Genomic DNA, 13,555 nt, shown 5'->3' with positions numbered 1-13,555 from the left:
GCGTGGGCCCCGGGGGAGGGACCCCCCCGGCGAGGCTGCAGCATCCGGGCCGGCCCCGCCACATCCTGCCGCCGGAAGGAGCCGCGGCCCCGGGACAACCCCCCACCGGTGACGTCATGCGGGGGCCCCCGCCAGGCGTGACGCCAGCCTCGCTCTGTGACGTCACGCGGCGGGCGGGCGGCGCCGCTCCTGCAGGGAGGGGGATCCCCCCACCCCCTTTTTCCCCGGTGTGACCCCCCCCTTCCCCCCCTCGAGCCGCCCCGGCGCGGGGTGGGGGCTCCGGGGGTTGCCGCCCCCCCGCCCCGCCACGTCCCCGGTGGGGACACGGACACGCGGGGGGCGGGGGTCGGCTGTGCCGCAGCGCCGGGGTGACCTTGTGCGGGGGGGTGGCGGGGGTCCCCCCGCGGGTCCCCCGCGGGTCCCCCCCGGGGCGGGGCTCGGTGCCCCCCGGTGCCCCCCGCGGAGGCGGGGAGGGGCCGCCGCCGCCCCCGCCCCCGCCCAGCGCCGCCCGCAGCCGGGGCCGGGCCGCTCGGTGCGGGGCGGCCATAAATCACGGCGGGCAGAGCCCCCGCCCCGCCGCCGCCCCCGGGACCGGGCAGGGGGGGCCCAGCCCCGCCGCCGCCACCCCCGCCCCCAGCCCCTGCGGATGTGGCGGAGCGGCTCGGCCGCCCCGCACCGGCCCCGGCACCGGCCCCGGGGGGCCCCGCTCCGCCGAGCCCCGCACCCCGCCCCGCTCCCCGCCTGGCTCTGAGCCCCCACCGCAGGTACGATCGCGCTCCGGGCGCCGCGGAGGGGAGGAGGATGATGAGGATGCTGCCACCGCCGGGGGAGGGGGAACCCTCCGGGGAGCCCCTTCCTCGCCACCCCGTGGGGTGTGGGGGGTCCCTTGGCACCTGCAGCCCCCCCGCCCTGGGAGCGGGTCGGGAGGGGACGTGGCCCCGCTGCACCCCCGGGGAGGTGAGGAGAGGGGACCCGCTGCTGCCCGGTGGGTGCCGGGGGGGGGGGGTGGCCGTTACCCGCTGTCCCCCCGCACCCCGGGCGGGTGTCCTGACCTTGGCCGTGGGGCGGGGGCTGCGGCGGGGACGTGTTGGGTGCCTCTGCCCGGCTGCAGCCACTCCCGGGGACACACCAGTGTCCCCACGGTGTGGGGAGGGCGAAGGGCTGGTATTGGGTGGGGGGCACAGGGCGGCCCCATCGCGGTCCCACCCTGACGGTGCCACCGCCGAGCAGCCACCCGTCACCCCCGTCCTCTTCGCGGGGTACACCTGGTCCCAATCATGGAAGGTGACAGTCCCCATCACGGGGGGTGACGGCCTCGTGGGGCTGAGTTGTGGGGTGGCCAACCCCAGGCTGTGCCGTTGAGGGGGGTTTCGGGAACTAGGTTGGGGTGACCCCCCTCCCTGAGGTGCCAGCAGCAGGGACCAGAAATTGTCCCCAGTGTCCCTGGGCACTGCTGCAGGGACTCGTTCCCTGCCCAGCATGGAGAAACCCTGCTGCTAGTGGCCACCTCCTCTTCTCCATGCCTTTGTCACCCTGCTGTTACCACCCCCGCCCCCCCCAGCCAGGGTCCCCGGGTCCCCCCATCCCCGTGCTGCTGCCGCACCCAGGGTGCTGATTTGCTGGGCACTGGGGACCACCCTGCTCCTGTCCCCGCGTGCTCCAGCCGTGTCCCCAGGCAGAGGTAGCAGGGTCCTTGCTGCTGATGGCACTGCTGTGGGGCTGCTCCCCGGAGGGTGGGTGGTGTCAGCCCCTTGCCAGGATCCCCACGACCTCCACATGCCTGGGAAGGGGGGACCATGGCACTGGCCTCGGCTTGGGGACTGCAACTCCAACCGTGGCCCCTCCTGGGGAAAGCTTTGGGGGCTGCCATCAGCCCAGATGGCAGGGGGGGACGGGTGCTGGGGACCACAGTGACAAGCTGGAGCCACCAGCAGGATGTGACCTCCCCCAGCCCCGGCGGGCACCGGCGGGCTCCAGTGAGGAGTGGCAGTGCCAGCACCATCCGCAGTGGGACAAGGAGGGATGGCGGGTCCCACGGTGGCAGCCGTGGGGACAATGACCCACATCCTGCCAACCCACCCACGCTGCCCCGGCACGGGGGGCTTCGGGAGCTGCCTCTCGTCGCGGCGGTGCCAGTCTGCCGCTGCCAAGTGCCACGGCGGCGGGGACCGAGCCTTGCCTGCAGCGCTGGCGCCGTTCCCACTCCCCGAGCCCCAGGGTCACCGTCCCCTGGCCGCGGCACTGGCATCCCTCGCCGCCGCCATCCCCGAGCCCACTGCGCTGCGGGAGCCTCTGCCCCGCGGCCCTTCTGTGCTATTCCTGGCGGGTTTGGGGCTGGGGGGGACACACGACACCCCGGCAATGCCAGCAGCCTGGAGACCTGGCACCCCGCCGGCTGCACCAGGGTCACCCCGGGTCCCCCAGCCGTGCCGGCGGCCGGGCAGTGTGGGGGGCCCAGGGGACCCCAGCCCGGCCAGCAGAGATGGGGGGACTCCCCCCACGCCTGGGCTCTATCCCAACGGCCCCCACCCGGACTGGGAAGCCCCTGGGCCCGGCGCCGCGCCGGACTGGTTTGAACTGGTGTGGCGGGGGGGAAGCTGGGAACTGGGCTGGGGCTGGGCTGGCAGCGCCTGGCGCGGGCAGGAGAGGCCGTGGGGGGAGAGCAGGCAGGAGCGGCCAGGGGCCGCGCGCGGGGGCCGCAGGTGCCGGGGCGTCCGGCCAAGCCACCCTAGGGCTCGTCCCCGTCCCCATCCCGGCGAGGCCCCCGCGGCGCCCCGTTTCCCGAGGCCGCGTGGTTTGGCAGCTGCCTGCCCGCCCGCCCGCGGCCGCGCTGGGAGCCCTGGCGTCAGCGGCTGGAGGCCCCTTTCCCACCCGTCCCGCCCGGGGATGGCTGCCGTCCCCACCCAGCACCGCCCGCGCCGGGACCCCCCAAACTCCCAGCCCGGAGGACGTGGGGACGCGGCCGCCACGGTGGGACCAGCCCTGATGTCTTGCCTGGCCCCACTGTGGGCTGCCAGCGCCCTGTCCCACTCCCTCGGCTGGGGGTTCCACTGTGACACCCCAGCTGTGGTGCAGCCCCCCCGCCATCTGTCCGTCTGTCCTCGAGCTGTGCCACCAGGCTGTGGGGCACATGGGAAGCCGCTGTAGCCTGAAAACCGTGGGGGGGCTCAGGGTGGGGACACCCCATGGGCAGGTCCCGCAGTGGGGCTCAGGCTGAAGACCCCCCAGAGTGCAGGGACCCCCACTATGGGGCGGGCCCCGTGGCCGGAGGGGCTCAGGAGGGTGTCCCTGCCCCAGGGGACGGGTCAGCCCCCACAGCGGTGGGAGGAGGCGGATGCTTAGGCAGGGCCCCCCCACTGGAGAGGAGGGACCCCGCTATGGGGCCGGGGGGTGGGGGCTCAGTGATGCGATGCTGTGGGGCAGCTCCTCCCTCCGTGGGAGCCTGGGACAGGAACCCCCCCCTGGGGCCGGCCCCTCAGCCAGCACGGGGGTGCAGGCAAGGGGTCCCCCGCCCCGCCGCCCGGGCCCCATGCCCCCCGCGGCTCCTCCACATTCCTCAGCGTCTGAGCCGGGCTGGACCCCCGCCAGCGCGGGGGGCCCCTCCGGCGGGGCAGGGCGGGGGACGGGCCCCCCGGGGCGGGGTGGGGATGGAGGGGGGGCCCCCCGCTGCCACGTGTGCTGGGTGCGCCGTGCCCCCCGACACGGCCCCTCGGCCGCCCCCACCCTGCCCTGGGCGATGCGGGTGGCCGCGGGGGCACAGCCGGGGGACCGCAGGGGCTCTGGCTGGGCGCTCACTGCTGCACCGAGCTGCCCGGTTCTCAGCTGCCTGCCAGATGTGTGGCGGCCGAGCCACGAGGGTGGCATTGTGTTGTGCCATTCCATGCCGTTCCATGCCACGCCGTGCGGCCGGCAGCCCCTGCCCGGCCCCGGCAGCAGCGGCGTTGGCCAGCGGGGAAGGGGCCCCGACGGGGGAGGAAGCTCTGCCGCCTCCGGGGCTGGGGCCAGCGGGCTCGGCTGCCCGGGTCACCGCCGGGCTGGTGGCCGCCACCGCCCTCCTCTGCCTCTGGGAAAGGCCTCGCTGGGGCATGCCCGCGGGGACGGACGGATGGATGGATGGACGGACGGGCCGGGGGGGCAGAATGGGGACACCGCGGCTCCCGCGCCGCGGGTGCTCGGGGGATTTGGCAATCCCCGGCAGGGTTTGGTCATGGGCCAAGGGGCTGTGCCGGCGACTCGAAGAGGACATGCTGGGGACACCGAGAGGCCGGGGGGGGGGCCCAGTGCCATGCGCTGCCCTTTGCCCGCTGAGGGAAGGGGCCGCTGCAGGGTGGCTGGAAGGGACGGCACAGTCTCTGTGCCAGCATCGTGGCCTCCGGACCGGGGCAGAGCTGGGCATCGCCATGGGGCCGGGCTGGGGCGATGCTCCGGGTGGCACTGGTGCCCCCACCCCTGCGGTGACCCCCGGCTGTCCCCCGCAGAGTCCACCCCGGCACCATGCATTCCCTGGAGGAGCCCCTGGACCTCAAGCTGAGCATCTCCAAGCTGCGAGCTGCCCGGGAGAAGCGCGGTCCCTCCGGGCCCCGACCCCGCGCTCCCCAGCGCCCGGACACCCCGCCGGTCGGGGATGGCCGAGGGGGCAGCCGAGGGGGTCGCCGTGCTGTGCCAGCCTCGCCGTCCCCCGGGCTCCTGGCACACTCCAGGCTGGTGGAGCCGCGGGATGGGCGCTTCCCGGCTGCCGTGCCGGTGGTGGACCTCAGCCTCTCGCCCCGCTCCGGGGGGGAGTCTCCGGCTGGCAGTGCTTCGCTGTCCCCTGAGCGCCAGGGCAGCGGGGACCTGCCCGGCCCCCTCACCCCCCACGTAAGTACGGCCGTGACCCCCCGCGAGGTGTCCCCAGCCATGGGGACTGTGCCCAGACGGCGTTCCCAGCCTCGGCAGCGTGCCCAGTGCTGCCGGTGTACACACACCCTGGGGTCAATGTCCTGCCTGCCCTCCCCCCTTGCCCCCTGACTCCAGTGGCATCCCCAGGGTGCCTCCTGGAAGCTCTCTCAGGGGGTATCTGTGAGGTTTTGGGGTCCCTGGGGTGGGGGAGTGGGAGGCTTAGAGGGGGTTCTGGGGAGCATGAGGGGATCTCTGGGGGGGCTATGGAGGATCTTTCAGCATCTCTGGGAGGCTTTGGGGTCTCAGGGGGTCTGGGGGATCTCTGGGGATCTCTCTGTAGGGTTCTGGGGTCTCCTGGAGTCTCTATCCAGCTTGGCCCCGTCCCCTACTGACTCCTCATCCGGGCTCTGCTCCAGGATTTCCAGTCCCTGCGCTACATCGACGGCCTCCCCAGCTCCTTCCAGTTCTTCCTGCCACTGGGGGCTGGGGGGGCCCTGCATCTGCCCCCCACTGCCTTCCTGCCCCCCAGCAAGGAGAAACGCCTCGCCCCTGAGCTGCCCCTGCCCAAGCAGCTCATCTGCCGCTGGTCCAAGGTCAGCAGGAAGGGATGGGGGGGACCATGGAGGGTTGTGGGGCTGGTGGGGTGTGTGGAAGCTTTGAGGTGGGGCTGGAAGGCCATGGCAGAGCTCTGTGGGACTGGGGGTGAGGTTGGGGGCTGGAGGGCCGTTCAGGGACAATGTAGGACTGGAGGGGGAGTCATGGGTAACTGGAGGCTGTGCAGGGTGATACAAGGTGGTCATGCAAAGGGCCATTTCCATCTCCCCAAATGCTGGTCCTGTTGTGCATGTGGTCCAGGTGGGAGCTGGGGTGGGATGGGGAGCAGGGGCTGGCCCTGCTGGGGGTCCTGGCCACCCCCGGTGCCCACCCCACCAGGCCTCTTCACCCCCAGCCTTCTGCCCACAGTGTAACCAGTTCTTTGACCTCCTGCAAGACCTTGTGGACCATGTCAATGACTTCCATGTCAAACCCGAGAAGGATGCAGGGTACTGCTGCCACTGGGAGGGCTGTGCCCGCCATGGCAGGGGCTTCAATGCCAGGTGGGCATGGGTGGCTCTGGGAGATCTCTGGGTCCCTGGGGGGTGCTGTGGGAGGCAGGAACCTGGGCCTGTGCAGAGGGAGTGTCCATCACTCCTTCCCTCCACTCATCCCTCCCTCTCTCCCCTCATCCCTCCCTTCCTCCCTCCCTCCCTTCCTCTGGTGCAGGGTGTGAGGTCCTGGCAGGCTGGATGACCGTGCTGGCCTGGATGTCCCTGTTCCCACACCCCATAGCCAGGGTACGGGGACAAGGACATGCCCTGGAAGTCAGGGCTGACCCCCTCCCTGACATTCCCTTACTGATACTTCCACAGGCAGACAGTGATAGATCAAGGGGAAATGGTTTTAAACTAAAAGAGGAGAGATTTAGATTAGATCTTGAAGAAATCCTTCCCTGTGGGGGTAGGGAGGCCCTGGCACAGGTTGCCCAGAGAAGCTGTGGCTGCCCCATACCTGGAAGTGTTCAAGGCCAGGTTGGACGGGGCTTGGAGCAACCTGGGCTAGTGGAAAGTGTCCCTGCCCACAGCAGGTGTGTTGGGATGAGATGAGCTTTAAGCTCCCTTTCAGCTCAAACCGTTCCATGATTCTGTGATTCCCCCGATCCCGGCAGGTACAAGATGCTGATCCACATCCGGACACACACCAATGAGAAGCCACACCGCTGCCCCACCTGCAACAAGAGCTTCTCCCGCCTGGAGAACCTGAAAATCCACAACCGCTCGCACACAGGTCAGTGCAGCCCCCGCACCGCGCTCACCGGGGGAGCAGCGGGGCCCGGGGGGACACAGGGGACCCAGCAGGGCTGGTGCCCCCTGGCAGACCCGGTGCTGTCCCGCAGGTGAGAAGCCCTACATCTGCCCCTACGAAGGCTGCAACAAGCGTTACTCCAACTCCAGCGACCGCTTCAAGCACACCCGCACCCACTACGTGGAGAAGCCCTACTCCTGCAAGATGCCGGGCTGCCACAAGCGCTACACTGACCCCAGCTCCCTCCGCAAGCACATCAAAGCCCACGGGCATTTTGTGTCCCCCGAGCACCCAGAGATGCTCAAGGTCCATCCGCCTCCCAAAACGCCCCTGGGCTCGCCAGAGGTGCCCTACGTTAACGGGGCGCAGCTCGTCATCCCCAACCCCGCCGCCCTCTTCGCTCCCCCAGGGCTGCCGGCGCTGCCCATCCCTTTGGCACCGGCACCTCTCGACCTCAGCGCCCTGGGCTGCGGGGCTGCGGGTACCCTGCCCGCCCTGCCCGGCCCCGTCCTGCCCCTCAATGGCGGTCCTCTGAACTTGGCCAAGAGCCCGCTGCTGCCCTCGCCCTTCGCGGCGGGGCTGGGGCTGCCTGTCATGTCGCTGCTGGCCGGCGGGGCCAAGGCCGAGGGGGAGAAGGGCAGCGGGGCTGAGGGGCGGCCTCCCAAGGCAGGCAAGGGGCCGGACACCCGGAAGGAGAGGGGCGAAAGGACGGAGCCGGGGCGGCCGCGGGTGCTCCCCGAAAGCCTGGCACTGCTGCCGGGGGCTGTGCTCGACCTCTCAGCCGGTGTCAGCTCGGGGGGCAGCCCCGAGGCGCTGCCCCCTGGCTGGGTGCTCATCCCCCCCGGCTCCCTGCTGCTCAAACCCGCCGCAGTCAACTGAGGGGCTCGACGATGCCCAGGGCCAGCCGCCGGCCCTGTGGGCAGATCCTGCTCCCTGGAGACGGAGGGGCATCGCCTCCTCCTCCCCCCTGCAGCCCCGGCGGGGCCTCGCTCGTGCTTTTAACTGTCACGAAAGAAGAACGGACTCTTCTGAGAAAAGCAATAATCCCTCGGCGGCCAGAGCCGGCTGCAACCCTGCGCTGGGGGCAGCTGGGGGCACAAGGGGAACCCCCTGCCCTCTCGGGCCTGGACAGCCGGATACGCCGCTATTTATTTCTTGACCAGCCCCTTGCTCTGACAGGGCCCTGCTTGGGCTCTCCTGCTTCTGCTGACACGGCGTCTCCCTGCCCGAAGCCTTGGCGCTGCCGTGGGGGGCCGCAGCCCCCCGGCCTCCGCCGCACAGACAGGGGGGTGACAGCTCGGGGACCGCCTGCTCCCGCCGCCCCGAGCTGTGCCCGGCCGTGCCATCCCACCCCGCACGGCCGGCATGGCCACGGGCAGTGCCGCAGCCATGGCCCCTCGTGCCGGGCCCAGCTGGCTGGGCACATGCCGGCCTGGCGCCCGCCCACACCCTCCCGCCGCCTCCCCGGCCCTCCCGTGACAAGGCACACGGCCGCGTGTGCCGCTCGCCGCGCCGGCTCCGCGCCGGGCACAGACCCCTCTAGCTACGTTCATACCTAACCACGCACCGTGAGCGCATGCGGGCGGCGCGGGCACGGCTCTGGGCACCGCCGGCGCCGGCTGGCGGGGCACCCGCTCCTCGGGATGCACCGGTGGGATGCTCCCAGGTGAGCCCCCAGCCACGGGGCAGTGGTGGGGCAGGCAGCGTGCCCAGCCTCAGCGTGGGCACAGCTCAAAGCCTCTCCTGGGGGTCATATGTACGTCCCACTGCTTGGCAGGACCCCCACCCACGTCCCGCTCCGAACCGTGGGGGTCTCCCCAGTGCTGCCCCTCCATGCTGAGGAGGCCCAGCCACGCGTGCCCCGCAGGGAGCCGGTCTCCCTGCTCTCACCGGCGGCCGCCCGGCGCTGCCCCAGCCCAGCATGGCCGCGGGCCATCGACCAGGCCGCCCCGGCCGGTGTAACGTCTCCTCGCTCCTCGTCGGTTTGTTGTTGCACATTCCAGGACATCAGTATTTTAACGGTCTCGAAGTGCCTTTCTATCGTAGTTTCTGGGTTGTTTTTATTTTCCTCCTGTTGGGCTCCATCGCTGTTAGCGTAGCGTGTAAGGACTGCACAAGTACGAGATAAGCTAACGACTGTAACACTATATTCGTCCAGGGGAGAGGAAGTTTATTAAGAAAACAATAAAGTTGAAGTAAGTTCCTGTTTCAATGCCGCAGCTGTGGTGACAGCAGTGAGGAGCCCATGCTGGGGGCAGAGGAGTGCTGGAGAGGGTGGGTGTGACCTGGGGGGGGAACAGCTGGCTGTGACTGACCCCTGGCTGTGTCCCCACACTCCTGCTCAGGGAGCCTTGGCACCAGTGAAGCCCTGCAGCAGGATGAGCTGCAGGTGGGGACAGCCACAGCGTGTGTCCCCCCCTCAACCCAGCAGTCATCCACGGTGGGAGAAGGGAGAAGGCACAGCACCCCTGGGGTATGGAGCCAGAGGTATCCATGTACTCAGTCCAAGAGCATCCAACCCCGCCCAAAAATAGCTCCCACAGCCTCCCCCAGTGCCATTTGAGCCCTGGCAGCCCTTGATGCCCCGAGGACACCCCTTCTTCCCCAGCTGCCTCCCTCCTCCTTGTCCCCAGGGCAGGGGCTGATCCCTCGGGGGCAGCAGTGGGCAAGTCCCTGCTCCCTCCCCGGGCACGGAGCAGCCAGGCCAGGTGCTGGAGGACATGGTGTTTATTGGCCACCTATAAGTTAAGGGTGAGAGGGACGCGGGGTCCAGGGGTGGCGGGAGTCACGTCTCAGCTTTCCGCTCCTTCTCCTTGTCGCCCTTGGCCTGGATGCGGAGCTCCTCGTCCAGCCGCTCCTTGGCTCTCACCACCTGTGGACATGGGGTGACACCTCCCCTCACTGCCTCACCCACAGGGGTGCTCGGGCTCTGCCTGTCCCGAATCCCAGGCAGGGGAAGGTGCCCACACAGGTGCAGCCCCCGCTGCTCCCTCGCTCACCTTGGACTGCAGGTAGAAGGAGCCTCCCACAGACTTGTCGTTCACCTTGAACAAGTGGTCGTAGTTCTGCCGAGAGAAGCTCCGGCTCAGATTCATCTCCACCTTCCCCATTCCCAAACCCTGGGGGCCTCCTGCTCCCTGCAGCATTGCTGGAGGTGACAGGTGTGATCCTGGGGACATGTTTGCTCTGCCTGACTCCACTGTGAGTTCCCACATTTCTGGTCGGGCACCTCCGGGGATCCCACGTCCCCTTTCCTGAGCAGCCCCACTGGGCAGACGCAGAGGCCAAGCCCCGAGGGTTGCTCCAGCTGGGGCAAGGAATCCTCCAACTGGGATTAACTGGGCCCAGGACAGCACTGGGGAACAGCTGTCACCCCCATGCCAGGCAGCACCCTCAAGGCAGACAGGGCCCTCCCTCCCTCTCTCCCCGACTCTGAGGGGCCCTCTACCTTCTGGATCTCCTCAGGGTTGAGGCTGGAGACGTTGAGGATCTGCTGAGCTTCCTGGAGGCTGATGCCGATGATCCTGGAGGCAGCAGCAGACTGGGGCCTCTCGGAGCGTCCTCGTGCATCGGCTGCTGCCCGGCTCGCTGCCGGAGACACCCAGGCCATGAGACCCCCACCCTGATCCCCGTGACCCCCAGGCCTTGGGGGGGGTCAGGCAGCAAAGCCCTCAGGCTCTGAGGTGCTCAGAGCCCAGTGTCCCCCTCTGCCCCCCTCCAGTCGCCCCTGGATGTGATCCCAGTGCTGGGGATGTGTCAGGGGCTGGGGGAGCACTGTTTGCTGCTGGCAGGGCAGGGTTGGGGCTCTCCTGTCACAGGGATTATCCTGTTGTGCCCTTTTGGGTGCTGGGATCTCTGGGAGCCTGGCAGCGGTGCCAGAGCCAGGCTGGAGCCTGGGAAGGCTGCTGGGAGCCTGGGTTGAGATGAACACCATCAGGCCAGCGCCAGGAGGCAGGTGAGGACTGTCACCCTGTGACAGCCTGGCAGGTGTCCTCTGCGGGCAGAGTGTGGGCACGGGGAGCACTGGGGTTCCTGGGGAAGGGTGGGGGTGCAGAGCAGAGCCAGGGCAGGGCAGTGTGGGCACACGGAGCACTCAGAGCAGTATACCAGCTCCTACCTGCGAACTCCTGGCGCAGCGCCCGCATGAAGGCCCGTCCCACCACCTGGGCCCCCACCAGGATGATCTGTGCCAGGTACTTGGCCTGCGGGGACACCCTGCTGTCACAGCCACCACGGGGCCCCCTCCCCACACAGGTCCTTCACCCTGTCACCTCTCCCTGTCTCCTGGGGCTTTGCCCTACCCATCCCTGGCCCTGTCCCCCCTTCCCCGTCCCTGTCCCCCCTTCCCTGGCCCTGTGACCCCCTCCCTAGGCCCTGTCCCCCTTCCCGTGTTCCCCTTTCCTCTGCCCTGTCCGCCCCGTCTCCCCCTCCCCAGGCCCTGTCACTCCTCCCGTGTCCTGTCCCCCCTCTCCTGACCCTGCTCCCCCTCCCCAGGCCCTGTCACTCCTCCCGTGTCCCGTCCCTCTCCCCCTGTCCTGTCCCCCATCCCATGGTCCTGTCCCCTCTCCCCTGTCCCTGCCCCCCCAGATCCAGCTCCCTCGCACACCCGCGGGCCCGGTGCCCGTCCCCGGACCCTGCCCAGCCCCAACCCCGCCGTCCCCCCGCCCTGTCCCCTCTCACCATGTCCCCACCGCCTCTTCCGCCCCCGGCGGTCACGTGGCCGGGGGCGAAGGTCACGACGGGCACCGAGACGGCGGCGGCGCGGGGCGGAGCGTCCCCTCGGCGGGCTCAGCGCCCCCTGGCGGCCGCGCCGCGCGGGAGGTCCGGGCAGTGGCAGGCGGGTGGGGCGCGACTTCCCTCCGCCCCGGTCCCCGTGTCCCTCCCGATGCCGGTCCCTGTGAACCCCCGCTCCTTGTGTCACCCCGGTGCCGGTCCTTCTGGTCCCCCCGGTGTCGCACGCTGTGTCCCCTCCGTCCCTGTGCCCCCCGGCGCCGGTCTCCGTGTCCCCCCCGTACCCGTGTCCTACCGGTGCCTGTCCCTGTGTCCCCCGCACTCCCAGTGTCCCCCCGGGGCCAGTTCCTCTGTCCCCCAACCCCCAGTCCTTCTGTCCTCCCGGCCACGGTGTCCCCCCGTGTCGGTCCCTGTCCCCCACCCCGTCCCTGTGTCCCCCCCGGCTCCACTCTCTGTGTCCCCTCCAGGGCCGGTCCCTGTGTCCCCCCAGTCCCCGTGTCCTCCCTTGTGCCGGTCCCGGTGCTCCCCCGGTCCCTCTGTCCCCCTCCGTCCCGGTGCCCCCCGGTCCCCGTGTCCCCGCGGTCCCGGTGCCCCCCCGGTCCCTGTGTCCCCCTCCGTCCCGGTGCCCCCCGGTCCCCGTGTCCCCCTCCGCCCCGGTGTCTCCCCCCGGTGCTCCCCGCGGTGTCCCGGGATCACGGCAGGACGCGGTGCTGGTGCAGCGGCTTTAATAGCGGGTCCTGCCCGCGGCAGGCCCTGCACATCCTGCTCCTCCTCCTTCTCCTCCTCTCTCTCTCTCCTCTCGGTTGCCCCGCCGGCCCTGCGGGTGCGGGGTTTGCCGGGTGGTCCTTGGGGTGCCGGGTCCAGCCTAGTCCTGCGGGACACTCGGTGTGGGTGAGGGGCATGGCGGGGTCTGATGGGACCCGACGGGGGTCGTGTCTCCCCTCCCAAGTCCCTTCACTTACCCACTCATCCTCATCCACCCCCTCGAAGGAGTCCTGGGGCAGCGGATCATCTCGGTTGCCCAGCCGGGCCACCATGGCACTCAGGAGCTGTGGGGAGGCCGGGCAGAGCCGTGGGGTGAGGGACATCGCCCCCAGCCCCACTGCAGGGCGGCCGCCCCACCCCAGCACCCACCTCCTCCTTCTTCTGCTCGTCCGACTTCTCCTCCAGGTACACAGATGCAGGGACGAACTTCCGAGCCGGAGCCTCTTTCGGGGCCTCGCTCACTGGGAGAGCGGCATAACCGTGGGGCAGGAGGGCTTCGCCCCGTGGCTGACACCCCCCACACCATCCCCGTGGGCTGGGGGTCCTGCCCTGCCCCTCACCCACCTGGCACCATGCCGGCCGGGCACAGGCTGGCGCGGCGCTGCTGCCCGTCCTGCCCCACCAGCCACGCACTGGCACCCAGGGCCGGCTCCCACCAGACACGGGTCGGCGGGAAGAGGTCGTCCTGGAAATACTCCTTCTGTGGGGGCAAGTGATGTTGAGGGGGGTCCCTTGCCTCTGTCCCCATCCCAGAACACAGCCAGCCTTCCCCTTACCCCCCACCTACCTTGACACGTGGCACGTGGAAAGCCACGGGCTCCAGGGTGCTCTGCCCCAAGCGCAGCGCACGGGCGAACTCCACCTCCCGCACCTCACACATCGTTTTGGGCAGGAAGACAAAGCCCTGGTGGGGTGGGGGCGTGAGCGGGGTCTGGCAGCGCAGGCAAGGGGTCAGGGACAGGCAGCACTGCCCCTCTTTACCTTGTGGGGTTCGTTGGAGGTGAAGCTGTTGCACTCAAGGAAATAGGGGGGCTCAGAAGTCACCTCATAGAGAAAGACTCTGGTGTCACCCTGGGGATGGAGTGAGACAGGGGCTGTCAAGGTGCATGGAGGGTCCCTCTGCACTTTTGGGGTGCTGTAGACAGGTAGCCCCCCAGTTTTTTGGAGGGCAAGCCCTCACCTTGCCAGTGAGGAAGACAACACTTGTATCCTCATCGTAGAAGGGCAGGAGGGTGGAGGGGGCCACATCGAGCCCAAGGACGGACAAGGGTCCCTCAGGCAGAGCCTGTGCCCGGTACAGGAGGATCCTCCTCTCACTGCGGCTGTGGGGAGGTGTCAA

General features: G+C 70.0%; 2 protein-coding genes across 4 annotated transcripts in view; one reads left to right on the top strand and one right to left on the bottom strand.

Annotated features, from left to right (window-relative positions):
- Window positions 1–711: 711 nt before the first annotated feature.
- GLIS2 (GLIS family zinc finger 2) lies at window positions 712–8,932 on the top strand. Its single transcript, XM_027732768.2, has 6 exons — window positions 712–764; window positions 4,479–4,857; window positions 5,295–5,471; window positions 5,842–5,975; window positions 6,584–6,702; window positions 6,812–8,932. The coding sequence occupies exons 2-6, from the start codon at window positions 4,495–4,497 to the stop codon at window positions 7,597–7,599; spliced, it is 1,581 nt and encodes a 526-aa protein (XP_027588569.1). The 5' UTR covers window positions 712–764; window positions 4,479–4,494; the 3' UTR covers window positions 7,600–8,932.
- Window positions 8,870–13,555, bottom strand: part of LOC113994084 (mitochondrial import inner membrane translocase subunit TIM16-like) — a 39,453-nt gene continuing 34,767 nt past the window's right edge. Inside the window, exons 22-31 of one of the 3 annotated variants that reach the window (XM_027732764.2) lie at window positions 13,397–13,538; window positions 13,198–13,287; window positions 13,004–13,120; window positions 12,781–12,916; window positions 12,586–12,677; window positions 12,414–12,500; window positions 10,838–10,922; window positions 10,169–10,308; window positions 9,720–9,785; window positions 8,870–9,592 (exon numbers count right to left, since the gene is read on the bottom strand). In XM_027732764.2, coding sequence (XP_027588565.2) covers window positions 9,506–9,592; window positions 9,720–9,785; window positions 10,169–10,308; window positions 10,838–10,922; window positions 12,414–12,500; window positions 12,586–12,677; window positions 12,781–12,916; window positions 13,004–13,120; window positions 13,198–13,287; window positions 13,397–13,538 — 1,042 coding nt within the window. In that variant the 3' untranslated portion in view covers window positions 8,870–9,505. Of the gene's footprint in view, window positions 9,593–9,719; window positions 9,786–10,168; window positions 10,309–10,837; window positions 10,923–11,400; window positions 11,595–12,159; window positions 12,323–12,413; window positions 12,501–12,585; window positions 12,678–12,780; window positions 12,917–13,003; window positions 13,121–13,197; window positions 13,288–13,396; window positions 13,539–13,555 lie in introns of those variants that run through there. The other 2 variants (XM_027732762.2, XM_027732763.2) reach the window with 2 other exon arrangements.

This window comes from Pipra filicauda, unplaced genomic scaffold, assembly GCF_003945595.2.
Source record: "Pipra filicauda isolate LSUMZ 115617 unplaced genomic scaffold, ASM394559v2 scaffold73_size2923735_pilon, whole genome shotgun sequence".
NCBI lineage: Eukaryota > Metazoa > Chordata > Aves > Passeriformes > Pipridae > Pipra > Pipra filicauda.
This window is presented reverse-complemented; position numbering and strand designations above follow the sequence as displayed.

Excerpts from the sequence above, each read along its gene's own strand:
- GLIS2 (XM_027732768.2), top strand. The coding sequence starts at position 4,495 with ATGCATTCCCTGGAGGAGCCCCTGGACCTCAAGCTGAGCATCTCCAAG. Across the intron at positions 4,858-5,294 it reads CCGGCCCCCTCACCCCCCAC|GATTTCCAGTCCCTGCGCTA; the intron begins GTAAGTACGGCC and ends GCTCTGCTCCAG. Across the intron at positions 5,976-6,583 it reads GGCAGGGGCTTCAATGCCAG|GTACAAGATGCTGATCCACA; the intron begins GTGGGCATGGGT and ends CGATCCCGGCAG.